At 47.6% G+C, this 26,310-nt stretch overlaps 1 protein-coding gene across 2 annotated transcripts in view; it reads left to right on the top strand.

Moving 5' to 3' along the window:
• ACOXL (acyl-CoA oxidase like) overlaps positions 1 to 26,310 on the top strand; it is a 1,650,624-nt gene that overhangs the window by 421,695 nt on the left and 1,202,619 nt on the right. For both annotated transcript variants that reach the window (XM_069606843.1, XM_069606844.1), the window contains one exon: positions 17,087 to 17,173. In XM_069606843.1, the coding sequence (XP_069462944.1) occupies positions 17,087 to 17,173 (87 nt within the window). The remainder of the gene's footprint in view (positions 1 to 17,086; positions 17,174 to 26,310) is intronic.

Here is a 26,310-nt window from a genome sequence, read left to right as displayed (position 1 = left end):
AATCCACTAAGTTGAGTGTCTCAATTTGGGGATGTGTGCTCGAGGAGTTTTCAGTCTATGATTATCTCGGCTTCTGGTTTGTGAGTAGTGGGAATAAGGATAAGCAGGTGAAGAGATCCCAAGTTTCTCAGGTACGAAAAGCCACAGCTATTGACAACTTTGCTAGGAAGTTTAATAATAATGCTGTTTACCCTGCTCTTAAGATGTATAGAGTGCACAAAGTGGGTGCTGCCTGTTATGGTGCACAATTGTGGGGTTTAGTAAACTGGGGAAGCTTACTACGGTTGCAAACACACATATTTTTGAAAAAGCTTCTTTTGGTCTAGAAGAGTACCCCGAACAATCTGATCTATGTGGAACTAGATCACGGGTGTATTGGGGATATTGTGTCGATAAAGCCATTGCTGTTTTGGGCCAAAATCTGGCAGAAAGATGAATTAGTGTTCTATCGAGAGGCCCTCATGGATCTGATGGCTTGTGAGGGGGCACACGCATTACCCTGGTTGGCCCATGTTAGACCTTTACTTCTCTCCTTGGATTTGGGCTGCATTTGGTCAGCAGCTGGGAATGCACAAGAACTTATTAGGAGAGTATTTTGGGACCAAGTTGCCTCCTCATGATTGTCTGACTGCCTTAAGCCGGCAACGATTGGAGTTTCTTACTGCATGAAACGGTATGGGGACGTTGACGTTATTTGGTGGATATTAAGAATCCATTGGCATGTGCCCTGTATATGAAGCTGCAATTTAATACTCTACCACTGGCCCGGGTAATTGATATCTGGTATAAAACTGGAGACACTTGCTGCACATTGTGCCCAAATTGGTAGAGGGTGTACAGTAATTTTTATTTTTATGCCCCGGCTATTTTAGAATAAGGATGGGGAACATAAAGTTGTCTAAAAAAAACGATTGTGTTCGCTCTTTACACGCCACTGAGATGCTCTGCAAGGTTTCCTCACTTCCTGATATGGTGTTTGCAACCTCAGACTATTTACTTAGAGCCTGTAGAAGAAGCAAAAACAAATGTGCTCAACAGTATTATGTGCTCTTATATGTTCCTTTTAACCTTGTTTTGTAAGTATTCTAATTTTTATAATGATGAGATTCTGATTGATATATTTATTGTATTAAATTCCCAGATGGGTGGAAAAGATGGTCTGCGAAGAGATGAATTTTTAGCTGGTGTTTTGGAATGTATTGATTTTAGTCCAATTGTTTGTATTTGCTTTTATGATTTTTTTTTTTATAACTCTGTTTATTAAGTTTTAAACAAAACAATCGTAAAATCAAACATGAATCATAAGCATATAACAGATGCAGGCAATACAGCAGTATCAAAAGCGGACTGTGAGACAGTTGTGAAACAAGGCATGTAACCAATGTTAATAGTGGCTCTGATCGTTTCCACTAGCGGATTTCAATGAGCATCCAGCCATTTGCCCCATATTTTTTTCGAATTTGCGGGGCAGCCCCGCGCGTTATAGATCTGGCGTTCTGAGGCTGCGCACCTGGCCATTTCATTACTCCAACGGTTCAGGCACAGTGGATCGGCAGAGCCCCATTTAGCGGCCATAAGTCTCTTGCCTGCCCCCAACGCAAGTGTCAGAAACATTTTCCCATATTTAGACAGTTCTACTTCCCCCTAGATGCCTAAGAGTACCATTTTGGGGTCTCTAGGGATTGGCGTCGCCAGGGCAGTAGATTTTAACCGAAATAAAGTTTGTAGGATGATGATGAATATTATTTTCCTCCTCTGTCCGAATTGTTAGTTTTTCTAGTATTCATTTCCCTAGTAACTTGAGGGACTCATTAGACATTGAGATAGGTCTGTGTCATTTGAGTACGTCACGGCTGCCCTTTTTTAAATATAGGTATGATCATTATAATTAATAGGTTGAATGAGTATAGTCATAGATTTGTGAGACTTGGTCAAACCAACTATATATTGCTGGTTGTATGGTGAACATGAATCTCATGAGATGTAGCCATATAGTGGTGGAGTGAGTGATGTAGAGTACATCTCTGGAACGTGTTCTGGACTTAATACATGCAGAGTGATTGGCAGAAAGATGCTTGTGGTTTTTATTCAGACTGTATGCTTTAGAGTTCTTTTGTCTGCTTCTTGTTAGAGGGCTGCCGGTAGGTGGCCTACCAAGACAACTATCTGTTTCCAAACTCTGAGGCTTTTTTTCCTCCTCCCAGTGGGCTGACTTTTTTCTAAGCGTGTGCACCTTTGTGTCTTAATGACCTGGTGTCAAGATTGTTTGATAATTTGTGGTTTACTATAGCTGTTTATCTTTTTGGGGCTGCAGCACTGCGTGGATTGTGCCTTCAAAGGTCGTACCCACCATCTTGTTTCAGTCACGCTCAATGACTATGTGAGTGTGCCAGCAGCACCTTCCCAGCTGTGGCTTGCTGTGTCTGCTCTAAACTGCTGGCTCCTGCTCTGTGTAATGCTTCACTGCCAGGGTTGGACTAACTCAATGACCAATTGTGTGGTTTTTATTATTGGGCCAGGATTTTCAATAGCCCCGCATGAATTTCAATTTTGGGAATCCCTTAAAGGGACAGCAGGCCCCCTGGTTTGCCTCTCGTCTATTCTGTCTGCTATGCAAAGGACACATCTCCCTGGCAGAACCAAGTGATGAGCTCCTGCTTCCGATGAGTGTCATAATGAAGGTAGACACGTAGCTTCCTCAGGTCACCACTGGCCCCGGCATCAGACGATGAGTGGCGTCAGCAAGCCCCCCCCTAACATTGCACCGTCCACTCCCAGGTTTAGACAGGGGTCTTTGTCACAGTACATAGCACATTCTTCAAAGACTATGGATAGACATGGGTAAGCAGGAGAAGATGTAATTTTCTATTTAGTTATAATACATTTTATTTGTTTTATAGAGATGGAACTAAAGGAGATCAGTACCCCGGAGACCACTGTATCCACCTCTGCAGATTTGTCTGGGTAGCATTCCGAGTTACAGCTTTTTGATTAGATATGAGGGAAGACAAGATTGTATCTCTCACTAACCTGATCTGATCTCTAAAATGATTTTTTTTGTTGAAAACACTTTTTATTGAATTTTACATTGTGAAAACCTTTCCCCCCAACAAACCCTCCCCCGAGGCATCGGTCATTAATTTCACGATACTCAGTCTTTCCAGGCCCACCCACCCCGTTTATTGTAAATCTAACAATCTCAGGTGCTGCAGGCACCACATCACCCTGAAGTCATCCTTGAGAAAAGTCATTATTTCCCCCCACTCCATGGCAAAGTTCTGCATCTTATTATCCATGGCATATGTTGCCCATTCCAAGGCCACTATTTCCCAGATCTTTCGTAGCCAGTCTTGGATCATGGGGGTGTCCGGACATGTCCATCTTTGGGCTATTAAAATCATAGCTGCCAACGTTAGTAACACTTTTGCTCGCTTTCTCCCTCGCCCTGGGTTCTCCCACCCAAGTGGTGCCCCTGACACCTTAGAGGATCTGCGCCGGAGTTCTTCCATCTCCCGGACAAAAGGCCTGCTCCTGTGCTTCCCGCACCCCTCTCCAGAATGGTTCGGTTTTGGTGCAGTCCCACCAGATATGTTCCACTGTGCCTATCAACCCACAACCGCTCCAGCACCTCCCTGAGGTTCCCTGATACATCCTCTGGAGACGGGCCGGTGTATAATGCCACCCAACCAATATCTTGTACCATGCTTCCTGCAGTTGGAAGGCTTTCGCCAATTTAGGTATTTTCCTCCACAACCTCTCCCATTCCGCCCTATTAAATTCCCTCCCCAGGACCCGGTCTCATTTCTGCATATACACCCATTGATGTTCTGCACTCCCACCATCCAAAGTCTTATATAGATTGGATATTAAACCCTTTGTTCCGTCATTAGTCAGAAGGAAGCTTTCAAAGTTTGTCGGCCCTCTAGTAGCCACCGTTCTGATCCCCGGTTGTAGCACCCAATGCTGTATTTGTGCATACAGTAATCTCTCTCCTTCGTGTATTGCAAATTCCCACTTACAGTCCTCAAAAGATAATACTTCCCCACTTCAAAACATATTGCTCAATTTCCTACAACCCCCCTCCTGCCAATGCCTAAATGCACCCTTCTCCAATCCTGGTGTGAAATCCCGGTTTCCAAAAATAGGAGTAAAGGGCGACGGAAATGACGTGATTCCCCTGAATCCCACTAATTTATCCTATATGTCCGCCATAAATTTAGTTATGGAGCATGGAGCTCTCATAGAGATGCCTAGGTCTATGCTGTTTTGGCAACAATAAAACCTCCGCCAGGTTGCGATGAGCCACCGCCCTAGCCATCTTCACCCACAGCTTATCTTGGTTACTCTGGTCCCCCTTCAACCACTCCCTAATAACCCGTAGTTGTGCTGCTTCGTAGTACTGCCTAAAATTTGGTCATGCCAGCCCCACCTCTCCCCTGGGTGCCATAAGCAAGCGGTTGCTCACCCTCGCCCTTTTCTCTTCCCATAGGAATCCATTGGTCAGCGTTCCCAGTTCCTTAAACCCCGGTGGGATCGGCTGTGGAATTGCCTGGAAGAAATACAGCAGTCACGGGAGTGTGACCATCTTGACCGCTGCTATCCGCCCTAACCATGAAACCCTAAGACCTCTCCATTTCTGATAGTCTCTCTTGATTTCCTTCAGAAGTAAAGGTTAATTGGCCGTGTACCAACCGGCCAGGTTTGCTCTAATCTTTACCCCCAGGTACCTCACCCCTCCCGGGCTCCAAATAAAAGGAGTGCTTGCCCTCAACCTGTCGCGCTCCTGAGCCTTCAGTGTTAGGTTTAAGATTTCGGATTTGTTAGCATTAATCTTTAACCCTGAGACCTCTCCGAACTTCCACAACAGGTTTGTGCTTGCTTGAATTGAAGCGGTCGGTGACGTTAGAGCAAGTAACATATCGTCAGCAAACGCTACAACCTTCTGTTGCTCTCCTCCAAAGGGGATGCCCTGTATCTCCTCCGCCTCCTTTATTGCCTGTAAAAGAGGCTCCAGGTATATTGCATATAATATAGGAGATAGCGGGCAACCTTGTTTCGTTCCCCTCTTCAAACGAACAGATCATGACGCTGTTCCATTCACCACTTAACCTAATGGAAGGGGCCTGGTAGTTAGCTTGCACCATGGTCAAGAATTCCCCTCCAAATCCCATTTTTTGCACAACCCGGAACAGAAAGGACCACTCCACACAGTCAAATGCCTTTTCTGCATCAAGGGCCAAAAGGATCGCGGGAGTGTTAGTTTTCTGCGCTTTCTCTACTAGGTGGGCCATCCACCTGATATTATCTGACGTTTGCCTGCCCCTGACGAAACCTACTTGGTCAGGGTTAATCAGTTGTGGGAGGTTGGCTTCAAGTCTATTTGCGAGAATCTTTGTGAATATCTTAGCATCAATATTTATTAACGCTGTAGGTCTATAGGACGTTTTTTCCTCTGGGTCTTTATTTGGCTTAAGTATTAGGGTTAGTTTAGCTTCCTCCATGGACGGAGCAATCCTGCCTGTCTGCCGAAACTTATTAAACAGTGAAGTCAGGTGCGGGGCCAGCTCTGAGATAAACCTCTTGTAAAAGGCAGCAGTATATCCATCTGGGCCCGGGGCCTTGTTTGCGGGTAAAGCCCTAATTACCCCTCGCACTTCCTCCTCAGCAATTTCCTGATTAAGGATCTCTCAGGTCTCCCTCCCGATGTTCGGTAACTGCATCTTCCCTAAGAACTCATCGTGCAGCTTACCCTGAGGATTCTGAGACGTATACAGGGACTTGTAGTACTCCGCCAGTACTTCCTGCAACTCCCCGGCACTCGTAACCCGCTCTCCTGAGCCGGTTTTTAGCGCCGTAATTGCATTTCTCGATCTTGCCCCCTAAGGAGGCGCGCCAAAAGCGTGTCCGCTTTATTCGCCTTTGCGGAATATTTCTGCCGTACTGCTAACGGAGCCCCTTCTGGTTTTTTAGTTCCGAGAATCTCTAGCTGTCCTACTGCTCTTCTATATTCCCTCATAGCCATCCTAGACGGGGGTCGTTCCCGCATTCTGCCTGGCCCCCTCTACCTCTGCTTCCAGTTGCGTTTCTAGTGCCTTCATTTGCTTTGCGCGGTGAGCGGCTACCGCTATGAGATCTCCCCTAAGGGTGGCCTTGAAGGCATCCCATGTTACTTCTTCCCGAGTATCCTCCTTCCTATTAATAGCAAAGAAAATCTTAATCTTCTCCTCGATTTCCCTCCGAATCTCGTGGTCTTTTTGGATGGACCTCGGGTATTTCCAGCCCCAGACTCCCTTGTCCCTACGACCCATGTCCAAAATAACTGATACCGTTTTGTGGTCAGCAATCCCTATCAGTCCCGTGCTCCCCACTCGAATTCTGCTCACTAGCCCCACAGGGTCCCATGGACCCCCGATAAGAAAGTGTGACCTTCCTCCTCCCCCTTCAGCTCCCTCCATGTTTCTCTTAAGCCCATCCTGTCAATTCTATCCTTCAGGTCCATCGACATAAGCGCTCCACCCCCTCTTACCTGTCCTCCAGTTCTATCCCAGGCAATGTTAAGGTCTCCCATCAGTACTATCTGACTCCAGGTTTGCTCTTCCAGCGCCTTCAAAACTCGCTGCAAAAACTGTTCCTGTCCCGAGTTTGGAGCGTACACAACTGCATTCGTGTAGGGGATATCCTGATACTTCCCCCTTCACCACTATATATCTCCCCTCCTTGTCCCTTATTACCTCCCAGACGCTGAAGCCGACTGTATTCTTGATAGCCAGGGCCACTCCCCTCGATTTGCTTTGACTGGAGGCATGCAGAATCTGGTCGAAACCACAAAGCTTCAACCGCCCCTGATCTTTGTACAAAAGATGCGTTTCCTGCAACCCCATAACATCTGGCCCCTCTTTCCTTGTAAAGTTCCCCAATTTTTTCCTCTTGACGGGGGTGTTCAGCCCCCTTACATTATGTCTTATCCACTTGGAGGATTACCCCCTATTGTGTGTCCCATGTTCCTCGCCGCAGCCCTTTTGCCCTCCCCTTTGTTGAGTGTCTCGTTGCCCCGATTCCGATGCCCCTTCCCTCGCCTCCTACCCTGGGTAGATGATTCCCTCTCGCCCACCCACCACCCCTAACTCGGGCATTCCCGCCCTTTCCGTTCCCAAAATGTTTGCCACCCCAGCACCGCCAGAGCCCCATCTCTCCTTTTTATCGGCCCACCACCCATTCTATCACTATTTCGTGTCTGAGGCCTGTTTATGTCTCCTTTGCTTCTTCTCTGGACTTCTCTTTTTGCGGTTTTCCTAGCTCTTTTGTTCCTTTTCTTCTTTTCTCCTCGACTGTCTTCCACTCCCATGGTCTTGGCCTGGCCCGGCTGCTCGTCCCTTGTATGTCTGAGCCTGTGGGGGTCTCCGCCATCTCTATTTGAAGCAAATCCGCTCCCTCCTGTACCGAAGTGATCCTTTTCTGATGCCCCTCCCACTCGAAGATCAGGCCAAACGGAAAGGTCCATTTATAACGGATGTCCTTCTCATTTAATATTTTGAGCACTGGGCCCATCTGTCTCTTCTTTATGAGCGTGCTACCTGCCAGGTCTTGGAATAGTGCAATCTGCTGCCCTTTAAACATAATGGGTTCCTACTTCCTTGCCGCTCTGAGGACTGCTTCCTTCTGCGCGTATCTGGCAAAAGCAGCCAGCACGTCTCGAGGCCTTGCTGTTTGCCTTTTAGCCATCCGCCCTGTTCTGTGGACTCTATCTAACTCAGTCATTTCTGGGCTTTCTACATCCAGGATATCTGCAAATATCTCTTGGATAACCATTTTTAAGTCTTTATCTGGTACAGATTTTGGTAACATTTTAACCCTTAAATTGATCCTTCGGGATCTATTTTCCATATCTTCCATCTGAATCTCCAAATTCCGAGTTGCTATGTCCAGTCTCTCAATAGCCTGACTGTTGTCCATAGTGTCCTTGTCCACTTCCTGAAGGCCCTTTTCAAGGACGTCCGTCCTCTCCCCTAATTGCCGCATCTCATGCCTGATCTCGCCCAGGGCTTCGTTTAAATCGGCCCGCATAAGCTGGAATTGCTCCCGAAACGTTTTGGCCAGATTATCTTGCAGGGCGTGCAGTTCCCCTAGAAATTCTTGCCTCGACATGAGGGTCGAGTCTTCCGAGTTCCCAGGAGCAGTGCCCTCGCCAGTCTCTTCCTGGCTGCTCCTGGCCCCATCTTTCGAGGTCTGCGTGGGCCACATTGCGTGGAGGGTGCCAAAGCGTCTCCTGAAGGTTGGGCCAGTTTACTCCCTTTTCCTTTGGATTTCGTAGCCATTCTCCACAAAGTATCACCAAACTCCCCTTTCTCCACACCGAACAGTCTCTTCCGTGGGAGGCGCGCTTCTCTCTACTCCTGCTGCGCACCACCAGGTATGAGGCTAGGCCACCGCTATGTCCCCTTTAACCAGCCACTCCCACTGGGCCTCTTATGCTTGCTCTCTCCTCTCGTAGTGCGTTTCTCTCGCCAGAGTGGCCCTTCTTGCAGCTCCTCTCATGCCTCAGCTGCAGCTTCACAGATGTGCAGTATTCCGTAGAACATTTGTGTCCCTGAGGGAGTAATGGCATGAACCACCGCCTATCGTGGTTAAGACCCACTCACCCCGCAAAATGACGCTCTCGGTCAACCTCACACGGGTGGTTTGGGGCTGCACCCCCTTGTTCAGTCATCAGGCGTGCGGGTCCGGGGTACTACAGCAGGACCCAACTGGGAGAGTCATCGGGCTCAAGCCCCCTCTCTTCCGTCGGTGTGCCTCCCCTTTCTTGTTCCAGGACAGGGATCCAGAGGCAGCGCCCCGTACCTTCCTCCTCCTGCTGGGTCACCGCCACCAGCCCCCCCCTGCTGAGTGCTTCCCGTTCTTCGTGAGCATTCACCGCAGCTCGCGCAGTCCTCCGCTCACGGAGCCATCCCTTGCTGAGCCAGGGTACGCCAGATGGTAATGGGTTCCCCCGTCGTGTTCCCGGACCGCCTCCTCTCCCGCGGCTTCCCAATGGCCGCTCTCCTCCTTCGCTGCACCCTGGACGCAGCTGCTGGTTCCCCTGCTGCTGCTGCGGCTATCCGGGTACCTCCGCTCCGCTCCTGGCTCTCTACTCCTACTGCCGGTAGTCTCTGATGGGGCGCCTGCCTGACAGAAGACGCCGCCTCCACCGCCAGCGCTCCGCGTGCCCGCCGAGGCCCAGGATTCCTGTCCTGCCGCAGGATGCCACTCCGCTGATAGGCTATGCAGCTCACGGGGGCCGCACCCGCCGCCGGAGCGTCCTTCAGGCTCCGCGACTCGGCCCTCCGGACCTCCTCTGGACCTGCCCCATTGTACTGTTAGCTGGCAATTGGCCTGGGGGCCCCATCCAAAGCCAATGCGCCCTCAAGTTCCACCTGTAGTCGGGTCCCTTCCTTTCAACGGTAACGTCTTCACTCAAGACGTCTCCGGCGTCTTACAATCTGGTTGCCGGCTCCTCTTCCCCCCCCTTGCTAGACGCTTCGCTCCCTTGCCTCCGCTCATCGGCCGGGGAAAGTCCTCCTCCCTGGGTCCTTCACCGCGCTGCACCCCTCCTCCTGGGCATATGCGCTTCCCCCGAATCGTGGGGGGTCTTTTTGTCCCTTTTGGGAGCCTGTAAGTGGGGTGGTGGGCACCTCACCTCTCGGGGGTATGGAGAGTGCCGTCAGCACGTCTACACAGTGCTGGCGGCCATCTTGGAAACCTCTAAAATGATTTTGAGCGTATTGCACTATGCTTTAGGTCTTGTCAGCAGTGTTGGAGTTTTGCAGGTTCCTCAAAATTCTGAAAATCTGATCAGTACTTTTTTTGGCTAAAATATTTACAGTGTTGGTAGTTTTGCGGGTAGTTTTGAGTTCAAAGCAACAAGTGAAGGTGAGATTTCTGGACCTCCTCCTTTTAATGACTCTGAATTCGGTGTGTTGTAAGATGGTCAAGCAATGATACATAGAACAGTTCTCCTGGTAAAGACCACTTCAGGGGTTACCCACAGGCCAACCTCCACTCTGTTCTTCCTGCTTTAGTAGTGTGCCCTTAGCCTTTTTAGAATTGTAGGTTTTCAAGTGTTCTTCCTCTGGCTCTTCTTAATCCTTCCTTCCTCTTGCAGTTTAGCACTGCTTTCCAGGCCCTCCTCCGGCTTTACTTCATCTTCAACAATGCTGCTAGGCTTCTCCGCAGCCTCTTCTTTCTTTCTTTCTTTCTTTCTTTCTTTCTTTCTTTCTTTCTTTCTTTCTTTCTTTCTTTCTTTCTTTCTTTCTTTCTTTCTTTCTTTCTTTCTTTCTTTCTTTCTTTCTTTCTTTCTTTCTTTCTTTCTTTCTTTCTTTCTTTCTTTCTTTCTTTCTTTCTTTCTTTCTTTCTTTCCCGTGCAGTACTTTTGTTGACTGACTCTTGTTGGTTTTTCCACATATTTTTGTGTATCCACAATAGTTGAATTGGATCTAGGTAATATACTTTAACTTTACGTTTAGCTTTGAAAGAGCTTCTCATCTTACAGGGGGAACCCTCTGAATTCTGGAAAGTTGGAACTCAGTTGAAAAATTGGGGGATGCCCCGAGGTTGTGGGATACCCCAATATTCTCTTCTTTCTCCTTGGATGTTTAACTCCTCTCTCAAACCTTGTGCTACCATCATTTCTCCTTTCTATGCCACATTTAAGAAAAAAGAATGTAGGTGCACAGATTGCCTTTAAATCCACTGGCTTATCTCTTGGCGCTGGCTGCATTTCCAGGGGTATCAGGTAATAATATCCCTATATATATATGGTCGCCGTATATGTCGCCGGGAAAAGGTTGTGGTGACACTATATAGGTGACCATATATATATATATATATATATATATAGGGACAGAGGCAGGCAGGGGTTGCGGGAGTGTCCCCTGCTCCCCATGAAAAATAAAAAAGGGTTTTGAGGTTGCAGGGGTGTCCCCCGCATGTTCCATGTAATAATGTCCCCACAAAAAACTGCAATTTTTCCATGATTTTTTTGCATTGTGATATTTTTGAGGGGACATTATTACATGGAACCTTTCCAGGTTACTTTTAAAAATGCCGGACTGGAAGATGATTGCCTCTAAAACGGAGGTCGTCATTTGTCTTCACAGTCCCGCCATATATCCCTTTCTTCTGACCCTAGTCTGTCGCCATTCCTAGCCTATTGCCATTCCTCTACTGAGCATGGTTTATGATCGGCTGCTCTCCTTCATCCAGCAAATCTTTAGGTGCCTTCTCCCTCTTTTCAACATGACCCAGAGAGTGCAAGTAAACTCTGCAATTGTCATCCCACACCTAGATTATTGAAACAACCTTTACCTGGGTCTTCCAGAACACCTGTCACCAACTCTAGGTTATCCAAAATAAGGCAGCCAGACTGGTCTTTTGTCTGAAACATCATGACCACATCACTTAAGGTCTGATTGCCTTCTACTGGCTACTGGTAGCAGCTCCTATCTAATTCAAGTCCTTTTTGCATCAGAGACAGAGCGTTTAGGGACACCAGACCAGGCTACCTCATCCAGAAGGCCACCAAGTATTGTCCTTCAAGATGCCTCAGATCCTCCACTTCCAGGACCCATGTTGTGGGGATTTTTGGAGAAAACACATGGAGCTATATAACTCTAGACAATGCTGGGTGTGACAAATCCAAGGAAAGGAGCCACCCTCTTTGGGTAGTAGTGCGGTGAGCCCACTACTCATAACACCCCCTAGTGGACATGGTAAGTGGGATCCCTCTGGAAGTGTCTTCCCCTTACGGGACAGGAATACCCCAGAGGAATTTACGTCACTACCCCCCCCCTAGACACTAACAACTTTTATGGGGTATGTAGGAACTAAGCTGTATAATAATTCTGTGACCCCTTTAATGGCTGGCTGTGCTGCTGACCCAAACTTCATGCAGTTCTTATGGGAAACAGCAGTTGGTGTCACATCATCTAAAGAACCAATCAGAACAGAGACTTGGCGAAGCCAGCAGAGTTCAAGAACCTGCCAGCGCTCCCAGGTGGTGGGGGCCCGCAGGAGTGGGGGAATGCCAGACGAGGTGTCCTGGGCTGCGGTGTGGAATTGTCGAGTCCAGAAGCTCCCAACTGCAGGCGACTCAGAACCACAGAGGACCACAAATGGCCCAGAGGAAAAGCCGCCCAGTGGTCCTTGTACAAATTAACCAGGAAAGAAAGGAGGGCACCAACCAAAACACAGTCCAGTTGTCCGTCATGCAAGTGACTCTGAAGAGAGAGGAGTGCCATCCCCACTGCAGAAGCCTTCTGAGGAGCACTGCACATCACGAACAAGTATGCAGCAGCACAGGAAGTGGGGATGACCAGACAGAGAAAACCCAGGGTGGGGAGAAGACAGAGCCAAGTGCTGCAGCAGGGAGAAATCTGGGAAATTCAGGGTGGGGAAGAAGCATGAAAGAAGCCACAGAATGGGGAAAGGAACGAGGAACCCCAGGGAGGGTAGAACAACAGAGACCAGCTCCGTAGCAGGGAGACACCATGGAAACCCCAGAGTGGGGGAAAGAGAGAGAAACAAGCCACAGAAAGGGGAAAGAGCTGGGAAACCACAGTGGGTGGGGACAGGCCGAGAGAGACTCCAGATTGGGAAGACTACAGAAGAGACCAACCTGTATATGGCATAAAAAATGCAGAGAAAGGGTTCAACAAGCCCCGGTGCGAGAGAGAAACGGGATAACCCAGAGTGGGGTGAAAGACTGAAAGGACCCAAAATGGGGAAAGCACAAATTGAAGAAAGACTCCTGGGAGGGGTAAAGTCTGTGAGAAACACCAAGCGAAAGAGAAACCAGATAGACTTGGAACTGTGAAGATAGGTAGGGGCTTATGGTAAAGAGATCCAGGAGTGGGGGCCAGAAGGCAGTTGCCATCCCTTTGATTGGGCAAGGCCCAAAAAGATGTTTTGGTGCATTGTTTTCTTTCGAATAGTAGATAAAGTATGTTAGAGCAGGATTTCTTAAGAGAGGTGAGTTTTTTTTCTTTTCTTTTTTTTTTACCTTTAGCCATCCAGACAGCCTGACGGGCACCCTTTTGACCATTGTTTGTCTAGGGTAGGGCTTAGTATCACAGATTTAGGGAAAGATTAGGCCTTCAAGAGAGAATAGAATTTATGAAAATCATGCTGCCCTGTCCGTCTCATGATTTTGACTTTCCACATGGGGCAAATGCATGGAGTGGCCCTGGTCTAGCTCCAAGATCTAAAGAGAACAAACTCAGTTTCTGGAAAAAACTCAAGGCCTTAAAGTTTAAAAATATCTTTTGCACTTGTCCCTTGATATCTCCTGGCCACAAGTTTGTGGCCATTCACATTCCTCTTCATGTTTCCCAGTAATTTACATTTATTCTCAGTGTGTTTCTATCCCCTTCCTATGGACTGCACTGACTTCTGCTCCTTATGGAGAACTTATTGTCTGGCTAATGCCCCCTGAACATTTACTTTTAAAAAGAACACTACAGTTGCCCAATCTGAATAGCTTCCTTTGTGGAAGATCACTTGTCCTGTACCCTTTGCTTTTTGCACCGGATGTGCCACAAAGCAACTTGCCACAGTAAGAGCATTACAAATCGCCTGCAAGTGAACACATTCGAAATGTGCGGCTCCACTATCCACCCACTCTTCCTTGCAGTTTAAAACTGAGAGAGTTCCCAGAAAGTTGAAAATGCGTGATTTGCGCTGCCCAATCATGTTGGTGTAGCTTTGATGCTTGAGTTTCAGTTAGCACTTTGTTTATGCAGATACGTATATCGTCATCATCACTTTATTCCAGAAATTGCCATCAAACTACACTTAAAAACAAATATTACACAAAACACCTAAATATGTTTACATTCAATCAGTAAAACATTAACACCATTAAATCAAAATAAAATCATTCAAATGTATCTGGTGAAAGGGACACAAACGGATTAACTCTAGATAATAACCGCCAATCTCTTTGCTACTGCTACTCGCTGCTACTGTCCATCCATCTCCAAAAGGTATTTGCACTTGTACAGATGTGGAACACAGACTCTAGGTAAGATTCATCAACTACAGCTATTCAAATTCTGAAAATATGAGCTCAGACTATAATTCTGCTCTTTTCTTAAATATCAATAATGTATTAGTGGCTTAAATCCAACACCTCCTTTGGCGGTTGCAAGCATCTCTGATGGAATTTGCTATCACAGAGAAAACACTTAGGAGGTTTGTGCACCAGCGGAATTTAGATCCTAAATCGTAATGCATAATTTGATGATTTAAATCAAGGAAATTGCCATTTTCTACATATGTTGGATACAGAGGGCAAAACCCAATGAATTATACTTGATTTGCTTGGCGTAGCAGACATTCAGGGCATCTACCTAGGTAGTTTTTGGACCATACATGGGCAACTGCTGCCAATGATGGAAAATCTAGCCAGAATCGGACATAGAGACGTTTCAAGCTCATGGTTGGCAATACTGCTTAAAGAGTGTCCTGGTACTCAGCCAAGTGGGGAGATTTCCCTAGCTCAAGCCAATATAGCATAGGTCTTAAAAATTCTTCAGAATGTATATCCAGGAAGCTTGCCTTTAGTCACAACGCAATTGCTGCTGCACTCATTGACAAAGCTACTGCAGTTTTCTTTTATTGTTAGCCTATATGCGTTGGCATGGCTTCAAAGCTCTTCATAGTACAGAATGACAGACTGGCCAAGGCTATATGCACCACCGATACGAGATACAGACTCTCCACCAAACTTATTTGGGAAGGAAAGTATTGTTTCAGTCCGTCTGCTAGCCTTTTTTATTTAGATACATTTTTTGTCCAACTTGCCAACAGCATAGTCTAATTCCTAAGTGGCCAAATGGGCAGATATTCAAGGTCTATCTTAATGGCAAGGTCTTTGATGGATGACATGACTTTGACAGTCTTGCTAGCATATATTATGAGCCCTATGGCGACACAATAAGACTCAAAAGAAGTCGATAATCTCTGCAAGTCCACAGGGAGACTTCAAAATCAAAACAGTGTCTGCAAAATAAAATGGACATATTAATAAAGTTGCCATCTATCTTTCCAGCATCTCCAGCTATTCTTGTAAGACCAAAAACCATCCCAATGATATAGGGAAAACGGCAGCGTGTGAGGAGGGTGAGGGGGTCTAGATGCACTGCTCCCACAAACCTTTTTCGATAGGGAAAGGGTCTATGGTTGCAGATGAAAAAGGCAGTAGCATATTAAGGCTATGTTGTTGGTGTGCATAAATCACAAACAAGATTTAATTTCAATAGTTCTAGAGTATAAAGTGCCCGGGCAAATCCTTTTATTAGGGAAGAGGGGAGTGAAATTGATATTTATGGGGCATGACGTAACAAGGCATTATGAAACTTAAAGGATACAGAGGCCCAGGCATGCCGATGTATCCCTGGACTGCATGCGGCTTACCTATTTATGTATAGAGAGAGGGCAGGAAGAACATTCAAACCTTACCAGGAAAACCAGGACATATGGAGTACAGATGTTTTCACTCACGCAGTGAGTTTTCGCAAAAACACAATCACGAAGGCTCATTTTAAGAGCTCTGATGGCAAAGTGCCCAATTGGAATTCTTAGAGCATAATTGAAGAAGGGAGGACAATCCGCAAATAGAAATGTGTTCTCTGGAAACCTAAAGTGTGCCTTACTGGCTCAACCACACGTAAGCAACTTGTCTGCCACAATTCTTAACGAGTGATCTCAAAACAGATTATAAAGCATGTATTTTAAACTAAGTACATTATTTTCCAAAACTGTGTGTTTGAAAGTTAATATGTAATCCGAGCCTCAGCTACAGCCTGTCACTTTTGCATGGTTTCCAGAAGCTGGATGGGGGCTGCATACATCTCTGTCATAATAGGAGAGGGGTGGTTTGCTCCATATGTTGTGGAATTGTGAAAGGGTGGTTCATTTTTGGAGAGATGTGCTGGACAGAATCGATCATATTTGGAAAATTGCATACCCGCGTAATCCCCTGGCGGTTATTCTACAACTATTTGGTGGTGGGCACAATATTAATTGGGTAACATTGTGTTGGATTAATAAGGTCTTGTTGGTGGCAAATAAACAGATCTTAAAGGTCTGGAAGACTAGGAAGAAACCATCGTTGAAAAATTGGATTTTAGATGTGCAAGTTCTGTCGAGATATGAGAAAACTATGTTTTATAAACAGCACAAGGAAGAACTTTATGAAGATCTCTTGGGAAACGTCATTGAACTTTATGGATGATCCTGGTTTGTATTATTGGAAATTTGGGGTTTATTTTGACTAAAAAGTGTGTTAGGGTGGGAGGGGGGGGTTGTGTTTGTTTCCGTCTGTTGTAGTCCTGCTTGTTGTGGCTGTCGGATTCTTATTCATGGTTATGTTTTAGATTAGTACGCTTTGAAATGGTTGATGATGAAATCAATGTAACCGGATTATTATTTATTATATTCCTTAAGTTCTGTTATTTGAAGGGATATTGTTTAATGATATTGTGATCTAAAATGTAACTTTTATTATATTTGATGTATTTTATTTTCGTTGATGGATAAGAGAGAAATAAAGAGCTTAAAAGGCAAAAAAATAAAAAAAAATAATAGGAGTGCAGACGTGGCTACTGGCAATTTTATGAGGGAGTTGATCTCTTTTTATTCTGCTTCTTATACTTCTGTGTTTTTCATTTGATCCTTCTCTGCTGTAATGTCTTTCATTTGCATTTTACGAAAGGGTTTATTAAAATGTAGTGTTTAGGTTTGAGTCAATATTGTACTCGTAAAACTGCCATCTGCACATGAGATCAAGTAAAGGTGTTCTACTATTTGTATACCTGCTGTTAGTGGTGTTATGCAGCTGTTAAACCTTAGAACTGAAGAAAATAGAAGCACGGCAAACATTTGTAACATGAGATCAGGAGCCTGGGACAACAGGGTTTGAATACATTATCTTTGCAATAGGAATATGGAGATGTTGTGTGCCTACATGATTTGTTATAAGCATATGAGCACAAGCAAACTCGCTCCCTCCCTTTCTCCCTTTCTTTTTCATTAACATATTTTTTTGTTCTAGTGTGGTGTTGTGTGCTGGTTATTTGGAGGAGCTGTTATGAATCTTGGAAGTCCAGAACACATTGTAAAATGGTTCCAACCTCTAAAGGTAATATTTAAACATGTGTCCATTACTTTATTTGGTTGAAGTTGATATATGGACTCGTCTCCATCAAGTTTTAAAATTCTTTATAAGTGAAGTTTCTGTACATACACTTTTTAAACTGCAACAATTGGTCTTTCCGTGGTTATGGCAGAGCAAATTATTGAATGCTGCTATAATATAACTGTTTATTTATTTTATTTATTTTTTGAATTTGTAAAGCGTGCTACAACCCAAAGGCATCGAGGCGCTGTTGCATGAGATTGTCTTAGTTACAAGTAAGAAGGCTTGGCTCAGGGTTACATAGGATGTGCAGCCCAAACAATACAAATTTCTTAGGGTACATAGACAGGTGGTTCAAGAGGAAAGCATAGCTCATAGTTAAAATGTATGTTTAACATAACAATGAATAAAGTAAAATACATACATAGGTGGTTACAAATTTGGAGTATCATACAGTGACAGTGAGGGTTTCATCATAGATAGTAATACTGTACAGCCTGATGGGTGCCAGTGGTTCATAAACGACACAAGTAGTATTATGTTATACAAATAGCATAGTTTTTATTACTTTGCAGAAGGCTAAGTGCGAGTCAATCTTCCTAATGTGGGGAGGGGGTAGAGTGTTCCAATGGGTCGCGGCCACAGTCGCAAAGCTAGTATCTCCAACTCTAACTCTCCGGTTCTTAGGAGTGGCAATTCGATTGGTGTAGGCCGATCTGATGGGCCTGGCTGAGATCAGCTTGGCTATTCTTTGAACTAGGTAGAGGTGCCAGGTTGTGGACACATTTGTGCTTAAGGGTGAGAGTTTTAAAGAAGATCTGCTCTTTAACGGGGAGCTAGTGAACCTACTTCCTGGTCTCAGAGATATGGTCCCTTTTGGAAATACTGGTGGCAGACCTAAGGGCATTGTTTTGTAGTGTTTGGAGCTTGAGATATTTTTGCCAGAGGTCAGTACAAAGAGGTCATTGCAGTAGTCCAATCGAGATCCAATTATTGCTCTTGCAATGGTGAGGCAATTCTGTTCCGACAGAAAGGGTCTGGCTGCATTGAGCAGTTTAGAATGGTATGCTGAGGTAGAAGCAATGGCGTTGACCTGCCTGTTCATAGTAAGGTTGGAGTCCGAAAATACGCCCAAGGTCTTGACAGCCTGGAATACAGTATTCGGTATGTTGTCAATCATAAAGGAGCTGTATTGTTTGTCCAGTTTTCCAAGGGTGATGGGTGATCCCATCAGCAGAAGTTTGGTGTTCTCACTATTGTGGCATAACCAGTACTCCTACGTCCTGTCCCCTTTCCTCTATACTTATGGGACATTCCTCCGCCCTGTGGGACGGGACCGGAGCACTTTGTAAAACGCATCCAAAAATGATGCAATTTTTTTTAGTCCTTCCTCTCTTTCTGTGCGGGGCCCGGCACGCGGTCGTAACCCGCCTATCTCTGCTCCGCCCCACGCATCGCCCATCAGTCCTTTTTTCCGCTCGTTCGGGACTGGACGCACTTGCATCCGCTGAAGATTTTCTTCCCTTTTTTCCGCTCTGGCTCTCGCTAGCGATCGTGTACTAGTCTGTCTATGTCGTTCAAACTAGACTTTCCAGATTGTTCATCGTGTCACTGACGTTTCGCGAGGACGGACCCCCATACTTTGTCTCGAGTGTTTGGGTCATGACCACCGTTGGGTCTCTTGTTTTTACTGTGATTCTCTTTCGGTCCGGGCACTTCAACGTCGGTTGGAGCGCTGGGAGGAGGTGTTTCGGCGCGCCCCGCCCTTCCATTTTCAAGCTTTTATCGAATAAAAGAAGAAACGCCCAGTAAGTTCTTTACTTTTTAGAGCACCCCCGCCGGGAGATACCTTTCTGGGCTCTTCCCGAGCCGGGAGCAGCATTAGCCGCTCTGTCACCGGGGATTGCCCTTAGGTGCCTTCTGGGCCTAAACATTGTACCAAATTTTTCTCTGAGGGACTCCGTAAGGGGCCTGTGGATACTGGAGTACACTCTGAGGCCCCTCCTGTGGGGGGCGACTTGCAGACCCAGTTCTACTGAGTCGTGGGGTGCCGGAGCTAGCTCTGAGGCCTTTTTATCGGCTTCCCTCAAAAATAAAACCGGGGTGCACCCCGAGGCGTTGGTTGGGCTTGGTGTTACCGAACGGATGTTCGAGGCCCGCGCTTGTAAGGCTGTTACCGGACCTTGGTCCGAGGTCCCTTGTACAGAGGCTAAAGTTACCAATGTTTCTGAGAGGCCTGGCAAGGCCTTGTCGGTGAAAGTTTCTCACCGTTCCTGCTCTTGTGGCGACGCCAGAACTGTTGAGGGGGCAAAGAAGGAAAGTTCCTTTACTGGCAGCGCCGAGGTCCTTCCTGAGAAGGCTAATTTGGCTATTGGTATGTCGCAGAAACATTCCAGGCCTCATACAGGCCGAGGTTCCTTACGTAAATGCTAAAGTTAAGACCCCTGATCCATTAACGGGGTCCCCTGCCTCACTTACTCACATGCCGCAGTTCCCCTCAGGTGATGGCAAAATGGCAGCCGTTCCCGCCACGACCACATCAGCCATTTTGAGCGCTTCCCCTACAACTACGCCATCGGCCTCAGGTGTAGGGCTTGGTTCTGTGGGTGAACATAAAATTCCTTGTGCGCATCCTTTTCGCCCAGTTTATGACTGGAATGCTCGGATGCCCCTTCTGCACAATGTTTCGTTGCCTCTGGGGTCGGCACCTTTGATTTCTGTGGACACTTCGGGGGATGGGCCTGTGTGGCAAGCCTCCCTGTTGCGTCCCTGGAATTATCCTCCTCATGAGAGGCCTCCTCTAGGAGGTCCAAAACAGTCCCCGGAGGACGCTTTTTTCGGCAAATTTCAGACGCTCATGCGTACCGACCCCATGAGGGAATTTTCAAGGGGCTTTTTAGGGAGATATGGCCACCCGCTCCTCCGGTGGCTCCGCTGGCGCCTCCCTTGCCTACGGTGCCTCCCCCGACCCTTCTGCCATTGCCCCCATTGTCACCTGGGGAAAAGGCAGTGCCTGACACGGTTCTGCAGGATACTGACCTGTCGGATGAGCTTTTCATGACCGGGTACTGGACATGATGTGCTTTTTTAATGTTCCGGTGCCCGAGGCACCCGCTCCGCAGGAGGGTGTGCTTTCTGGGGCATTCACCCTGTCTCCTTTGGAGCGTACCGGCCTGTTCTTGCAGAAGGACATTTTGGCTGAGGTCCGTAGGGTCTGGGAAAAGCCACACTCTGGACTTTTCGTCAATAAGAAAATTGATGCGCGATACAGGCTGCATTCTTCGGAAGAGGTGGCCCTGTCGTCTTGTCCGCCCCCCCCCCCCTCCAGAGTGGTGGTTGCGGCTACTTTACAGTCCAGGCCTGCAGCATCCTCTTCTACGACGGCTACTCAGGTTCTGGGGAAGGAGGACAAGCTCCTCGACTCCCTTGGGAGGAAGATTTTTGCTAACTCGGACATGCAGCTACGGCAGGCCAATGCAGAACTAGTGTTAGCAGGGGTAAATATGAGGATGTGGAAAGGTTTGTCGGAGTTTGAGGAGTTCATTCCGGTCGAGAAGCTGGAGGACTTTAAGGCGGGATTGTCCGATGCCAGGATCTGCAGGAGGCTGCGGCTCACCTGGTAGACACTTTGGCTCGGGGCCTTATGCTGGCAGTTGATACCGCCCGACAGGCGTGGTTGCATGTGTTAGGCAGAAACCTGTGCAGTTCCCTTAGGGACCACTGCAAAAGGCTTAAGACTACAGGTGTTGGCAGTAAACCCAATTGGTAGCAGTCTGTACCACCCAGATTTACCTGGTAGCTGTGGCTGAGCAGCCAGACTTCTCTCAAGAAGAGTTAGACAGTATGCAGAGTATACAAGATAGGTACCACAATACAGTAGCACAAGCAAACACTGACCAGAGCTTGGGTATAAAAGTATATAATTATTTATTTAAAAACACACTTTGTAAAATACACTAACACTAATATGGCAAGCAAGTTCAAACACAGTCACTATTAATATGTATACATCCTGATCACTTATTGAACAAGTCTTCGTTAAAACACCACTTATTTTCAGACAGAGGTGAGCGCTTAACCTAAGATGGCACTCCAATAAGTTAATTAAAAAGGGAGGGAAAAAGGCAGAATTAGGAACATACACAATACCAACACTTTAAGCGAGGCAGAGTCTACTGAGGAGCAAGAAAGTCATAGGCCAGGCCCACTCTTGGAGAGAGCAAGGCGGAATGTGTCCAAGATCACACAGTTGAATAGTACTTTTAAAGAGTCTTTGCAGATAGTTCAAAAAGGGTTGGATCAAGTCAGGAAAAGTTAGTTAGCAGGTCCCAAGTAACCCCAGGATAGAAAGTCAAGGATTTACGGGACACCTTGAACAGTCTGTTGCAAGGGAGACCAGGCGGGACACAGTACCTGAAATGGTGAGAAAGCTCCAGCGGGGGAAGTTGTCCCTGGCAGCTGGTGCAAGTCGGTGTTTCGTCCAGAGGAAGAGAAGGTCTCGACGTGGAGGAAAGCTGGAGGTCGTTGCACTGCCAGGGAAGAAACCAGCCGCGGAGTTTCCCGGTTAAAAGGTACTACCATTTTATTCGCGGTAGTGGTGAAGCGTGGCTATCCGGCCGCCGGGGTGCTTGGCACGGGCGATTCGACCACGAGACGATCCAGGAATGCAAAAAGAGAGCAAACTGGTTATCCCCACCAGTTCAGAGGAAGAAGACTCTCTGGGACGAAGATCTTCTCTGTCGTTGGGAAGTGGTGAGACGGTTCAGCAGGGCTCCACCGGTGGTGTCGTCGTTGCAGGTCGGCTCAGCTTCTCCCCCTTCGGATTCTTTAGTCCTGTGGCGCCTTCTGAAGTTCCATTCCCCAAACCCTGCTTTTATGCAGAAAACCCCCATTCATCAGTCCTAGCTGTCACTCAAACATGCTAAGTGGTGAGCCGGCCGGCTGACCACTGGGCCAATCACACAAGAGTGCGACTTGAGTTGCCGAGGCAACTCAGTCCAGGGTGCCTAAACCCTCCTCCCACACATCCTGTAGACCCAGACAGAGTGGCACCACTTTTGGAGGCTTCTGTGGAGAAGCCCGCCAAAAAGTGGAACAAAGGGCACGACTTGGGTTGGAGTTACAGAGGCGAACACAAATGCCATTTTAAAACCGAGTCCTGGCAAAAAGACCCAACCGGGGAATAAATATTAAATAAATAACCCGGCGGTATCTTTAACATTGCACCAAAAAGTGGTGCGTTTAAAATGAATGGGAAAATCCCATAGGAAATATTCCCGTGGAATATTTCGTGTTGTAACCACTGCCACCAGCCAGAAACTCGATGATGGGGGACTGCACAGTGCCCCCTCGAAAAACAGACCCAGGGGCAATCTAATTACCCCTCCCAGTACTTCCACAATATGATGGTTGGTACTGGTTCTGTTCACCATTTAAGACTAGTAAAGTGAATGGTGACTTTACATGCCCTGGGCGACAGTAGTCAGTCCCAGGGTATGGAGTCTATGTTTGGGGGTCACTATGACATCCCTGTGTTACTGCACTGAGGGTGCAGTGTAACACACTTACCAAAAACCACATGAAACCCTATGGAGTAAAAGACCCCAGAGCCCATAAAACACATTACAAAGTCAAAGGATATCTCAAATCATGTCTAAGAGTGGGAGAAAAAGAGGCTCACTCTTAGCAGGAGAAAAAAAAATAAACCCCAAAAGTCCAGCAAAGCTGCTGGGGGACTCACTAGGTTTGGGAAATTAGCCTTAACAGAGAATTCTCCCTAACAGCATGCCACCAAAGTTTTGAAGGAGGTGCAGGACAAGGTGTTGGACCTTCCGTTTGACGGTAAGGAGCTGTTCCATTCTACAACGGATGTGGAGCTGATCAAGACGAAGGACAGCACCCAGACAGCGAAGTCCTTCTCAGTCCTAGTTAAAACTCCTTGTAAGACCCAGAGACTGTTATCGCAAAGCCGGCCCTATTCTGGTTTTAGAGCTTTTCTAGCCCGGAAATCTCGTAGAGTGGATACTCCTTCGGGTAATAACCGCCGGAGGCAGCAATGGACTAGGTTTTTCTCCTGCTCCTCAGCCACCTCCGCAGGTTCAGGTGGTAACATCACTGAAAAGCCTACAAAATGAGGGTTCTCCATGCTCGCCGAGACCCCGGTGGGAGGACGCATTGTGTCTCATTGGGAGGCGTGGCAGACGATCACCAAAGACAGGTGGGTCTTGTCAGTCGCTCGGGCGGGCTTCCGCTTACCCTTACCCCCTACCCTGCCCTTCAACCCTCCTTTCCAGCAGTCGGGTCGTCCTCCCTGAAAGCTGAGATTCAGAAACTTCTGGATCTCAGAGCTGTGGAACCCGTTCCCCTTGGGGAACGAGGGGAGGGCTTCTACTCCCGGGTGTTTACGGTGCCCAAACCCAACCAGGCTGGCCACTGCACCATCCTAGACCTTTCCCAGTTCAATCTTTTCCTACCCGATGAGAAGTTCAAGATGATCACGCCTGGCCAGATACAGTCCTCCTTGCAGATGGACGATTGGTTCAGCGTGGTGGACCTTCAGGATGCCTACATGCATATTCTGATTTGGAATCCACACAGGAGATATCTCTGCTTCTCTGTGGGAGAGGAGCACTTCCAATTTCGAGTGCTTCCTTTTGGCCTCAGCTCGGCGCCGCATGTCTTCACGAAGATGTCGGTGATTGCGGCCTATCTTCGTCTGCAGGGTATCCATGTGTATCCGTATTTAGACGACTGGCTCTTGCGCAATCCGTGCCCTTTGAAAGCCGCCTGCTTCAGTCTCTCCTCCAGCTCCCGTTCCACCTTGGGCTGTCCGTGAACTGGCGGAAATCTTCCATGACAGTCTCTCAGGACTTGATTTTCCTGGGTTTTCGCTGGAACACGATCGACTGCAGAGTGTACCTGACCGGATGGCGGATCTGTTGGCCACGTGTCAGATGTTTGCGCAGTCGGAGAGCATGTCGGCCTGGTGGTTCCAGAGGCTTCTTGGTCTCATAGCCTTGTGCGTGTTGGCGCTTCCTCTTGCCCGTCTCAAAATGAGGCGGACGCAGATGGCTCTTCGGAGTTCTTGGCTTCAGGCTGTGGATCTGGACTCCAAGTTGATAACAATATCGGCTTCCATGAGAGCAGACCTGGACTGGTGGTCGTCTTTTAGCAACCTGTCCGTAGGGGTGGGGTTTCAGGACCCAACCCCGATGGTGACGGACTCCTCCCTTCTGGGGTGGGGTGCAACGTTGGACCTTCTTCAGGTCTCGGATCTTTGGTCGCCTCAGGACAAGCTCCTTCACATAAATCTGGATCTTCTGGCGATTTTCCTAGCGCTCAAGGCATTCGGACCGATCATTGCCAACAAAGTGGTCCGTATCCGCACGGACAATGTGGTGTCGATGTATTACATCAGCAAGCAAAGGGGAACCAAGTCTCTCCCCCACCCCCTCGTGGACCTGTCCATCCAGATTTGGGAGTGGGCAGTTCTGCATGGTGTCTGGCTACTTTCAGTACACATCCCGGGCCAGCTGAATGTCACGGCAGATGCCCTCAGCCGGCGGATGATGGTCAGCTACGAGTGGGAGTTGAAGGCTGAGGTCCTCTCATGGATTTTCCTACGTTGGGGCACACCGGAAGTGGACCTCTTTGCTACGACGGCAAACAAGAAGCTTCCTCTGTATGCCTCCAGAAGCTGGCTGGGAGCTCCCTCTCTGGGGGATGCTCTCGAGATTCCATGCCACAACATGAAATCTTACGCTTTCCCGCCTCTACCTCTAGTTCACCGGATGATTTGCAAATTGAAGAACTCAGTGAACTGTTCTCTTCTACTCATATCCCCGTGGTGACCGGCCAGGTTTTGGTTCTCAGAACTTCAACACCTGTCAGTGTATCTGCCGATCAGGTTACCGGTGACCCCCAATCTGCTTCACCAGCAGCTGTGGCACCCCTCCCCACAATCGCTATGCTTGGCGGCATGGTGCCTCAGTTCAAGTCTTTAGAGTATCTTGGCCTGTCTGCGGATAACATGCGTATTATTCAGGCAGCCAGAAAACCCTCCACTAGGTCCCAGTACAGAAGCAAATGGCTCAGGTTCTGTCATTGGTCTTTAGACAAGCAGTTGGACCCAAGGGATGTTACAATTGACACAGTACTGTCCTTTGTATCCCACTTAGCAGAGTCGGGCATTCACGTTCTGTCATGCAGAACCTATCTTTCGGCGGTTTCCGCTTACCTATCTACGGACCAATGCTCTCACTCTCTGTCTAACCCAGTGGTTAAGAGGTGTTTTGCAGGATTGACGCGCCTTTATCCTCTGATTCGTAGCCCGCACCCGACCTGGGATCTAAATGTGGTCCTAACGGCGCTGTGCCATAAACCTTTCGAACCAATGGCCAGTGGACCTCAAGCAGCTGTCGTGGAAGGTGTCCTTTTTGGTCGCCGTTACTTCAGCAAGGCGTGTGAGTGAGCTCCAGGCTTTGTCGGTGGAGCATCCCTTCTTGGTTTTTCACAAGGATAAGGTGGTCCTACGGACAAATCCTACTTTCCTGCCTAAGGTGGTATCCGAGTTCCATCTGAACCAGTCAATCTCCCTGCCGGTCTTTTTTCTGAACCCTGCTTCAGAGGCAGAAAGGGTTCTGCATTGTCTTGATGTTAGAAGGGCTCTTAAGTTCTATCTGGACAGAACATCCGAGCTTAGGAGTTCTTCTCAACTGTTTGTGACCTTTGCTAACCCACAAGGTAAGCAGGCCTCTAAGGCGACTATTTCTCGATGGATGGCTGCCTGCATTACGGAGTCTTACACTGTCCATGGGCTGAAGCCTCCTAAAGGTATTCATGCACACCTGGTGCGGGGCAAGGCAGCCGCGGTTGCCTTTCAGAAATGTCTCCTGGGAGACCATTGCAAAGGCGGCTACTTGGGCCTCCCCTTCTGCTTTTTGTAAGCATTATTGTCTAGACATGAGTTCAAGATCTGATGCTCAGTTTGGTCAGGCTGTGCTGAAGAACCTTTTTCAGTAAGGTTTTTTTTTTTCATCCACCCATAGTTCCTATAAGCAGTGCTTGGGAATCTCCCATAAGTATGGAGGAAAGGGGACGGGACGTAGGAGTACAACCAGGTTACTCACCGTAGTGACCAC

Source organism: Ambystoma mexicanum, chromosome 4p (assembly GCF_040938575.1).
Source record: "Ambystoma mexicanum isolate Mex_15411 chromosome 4p, UKY_AmexF1_1, whole genome shotgun sequence".
Classification (NCBI taxonomy): Eukaryota; Metazoa; Chordata; class Amphibia; order Caudata; family Ambystomatidae; genus Ambystoma; species Ambystoma mexicanum.
Note: the sequence above shows the minus strand (reverse complement) of the source record. Positions and strands in the feature narration are given on the sequence as shown.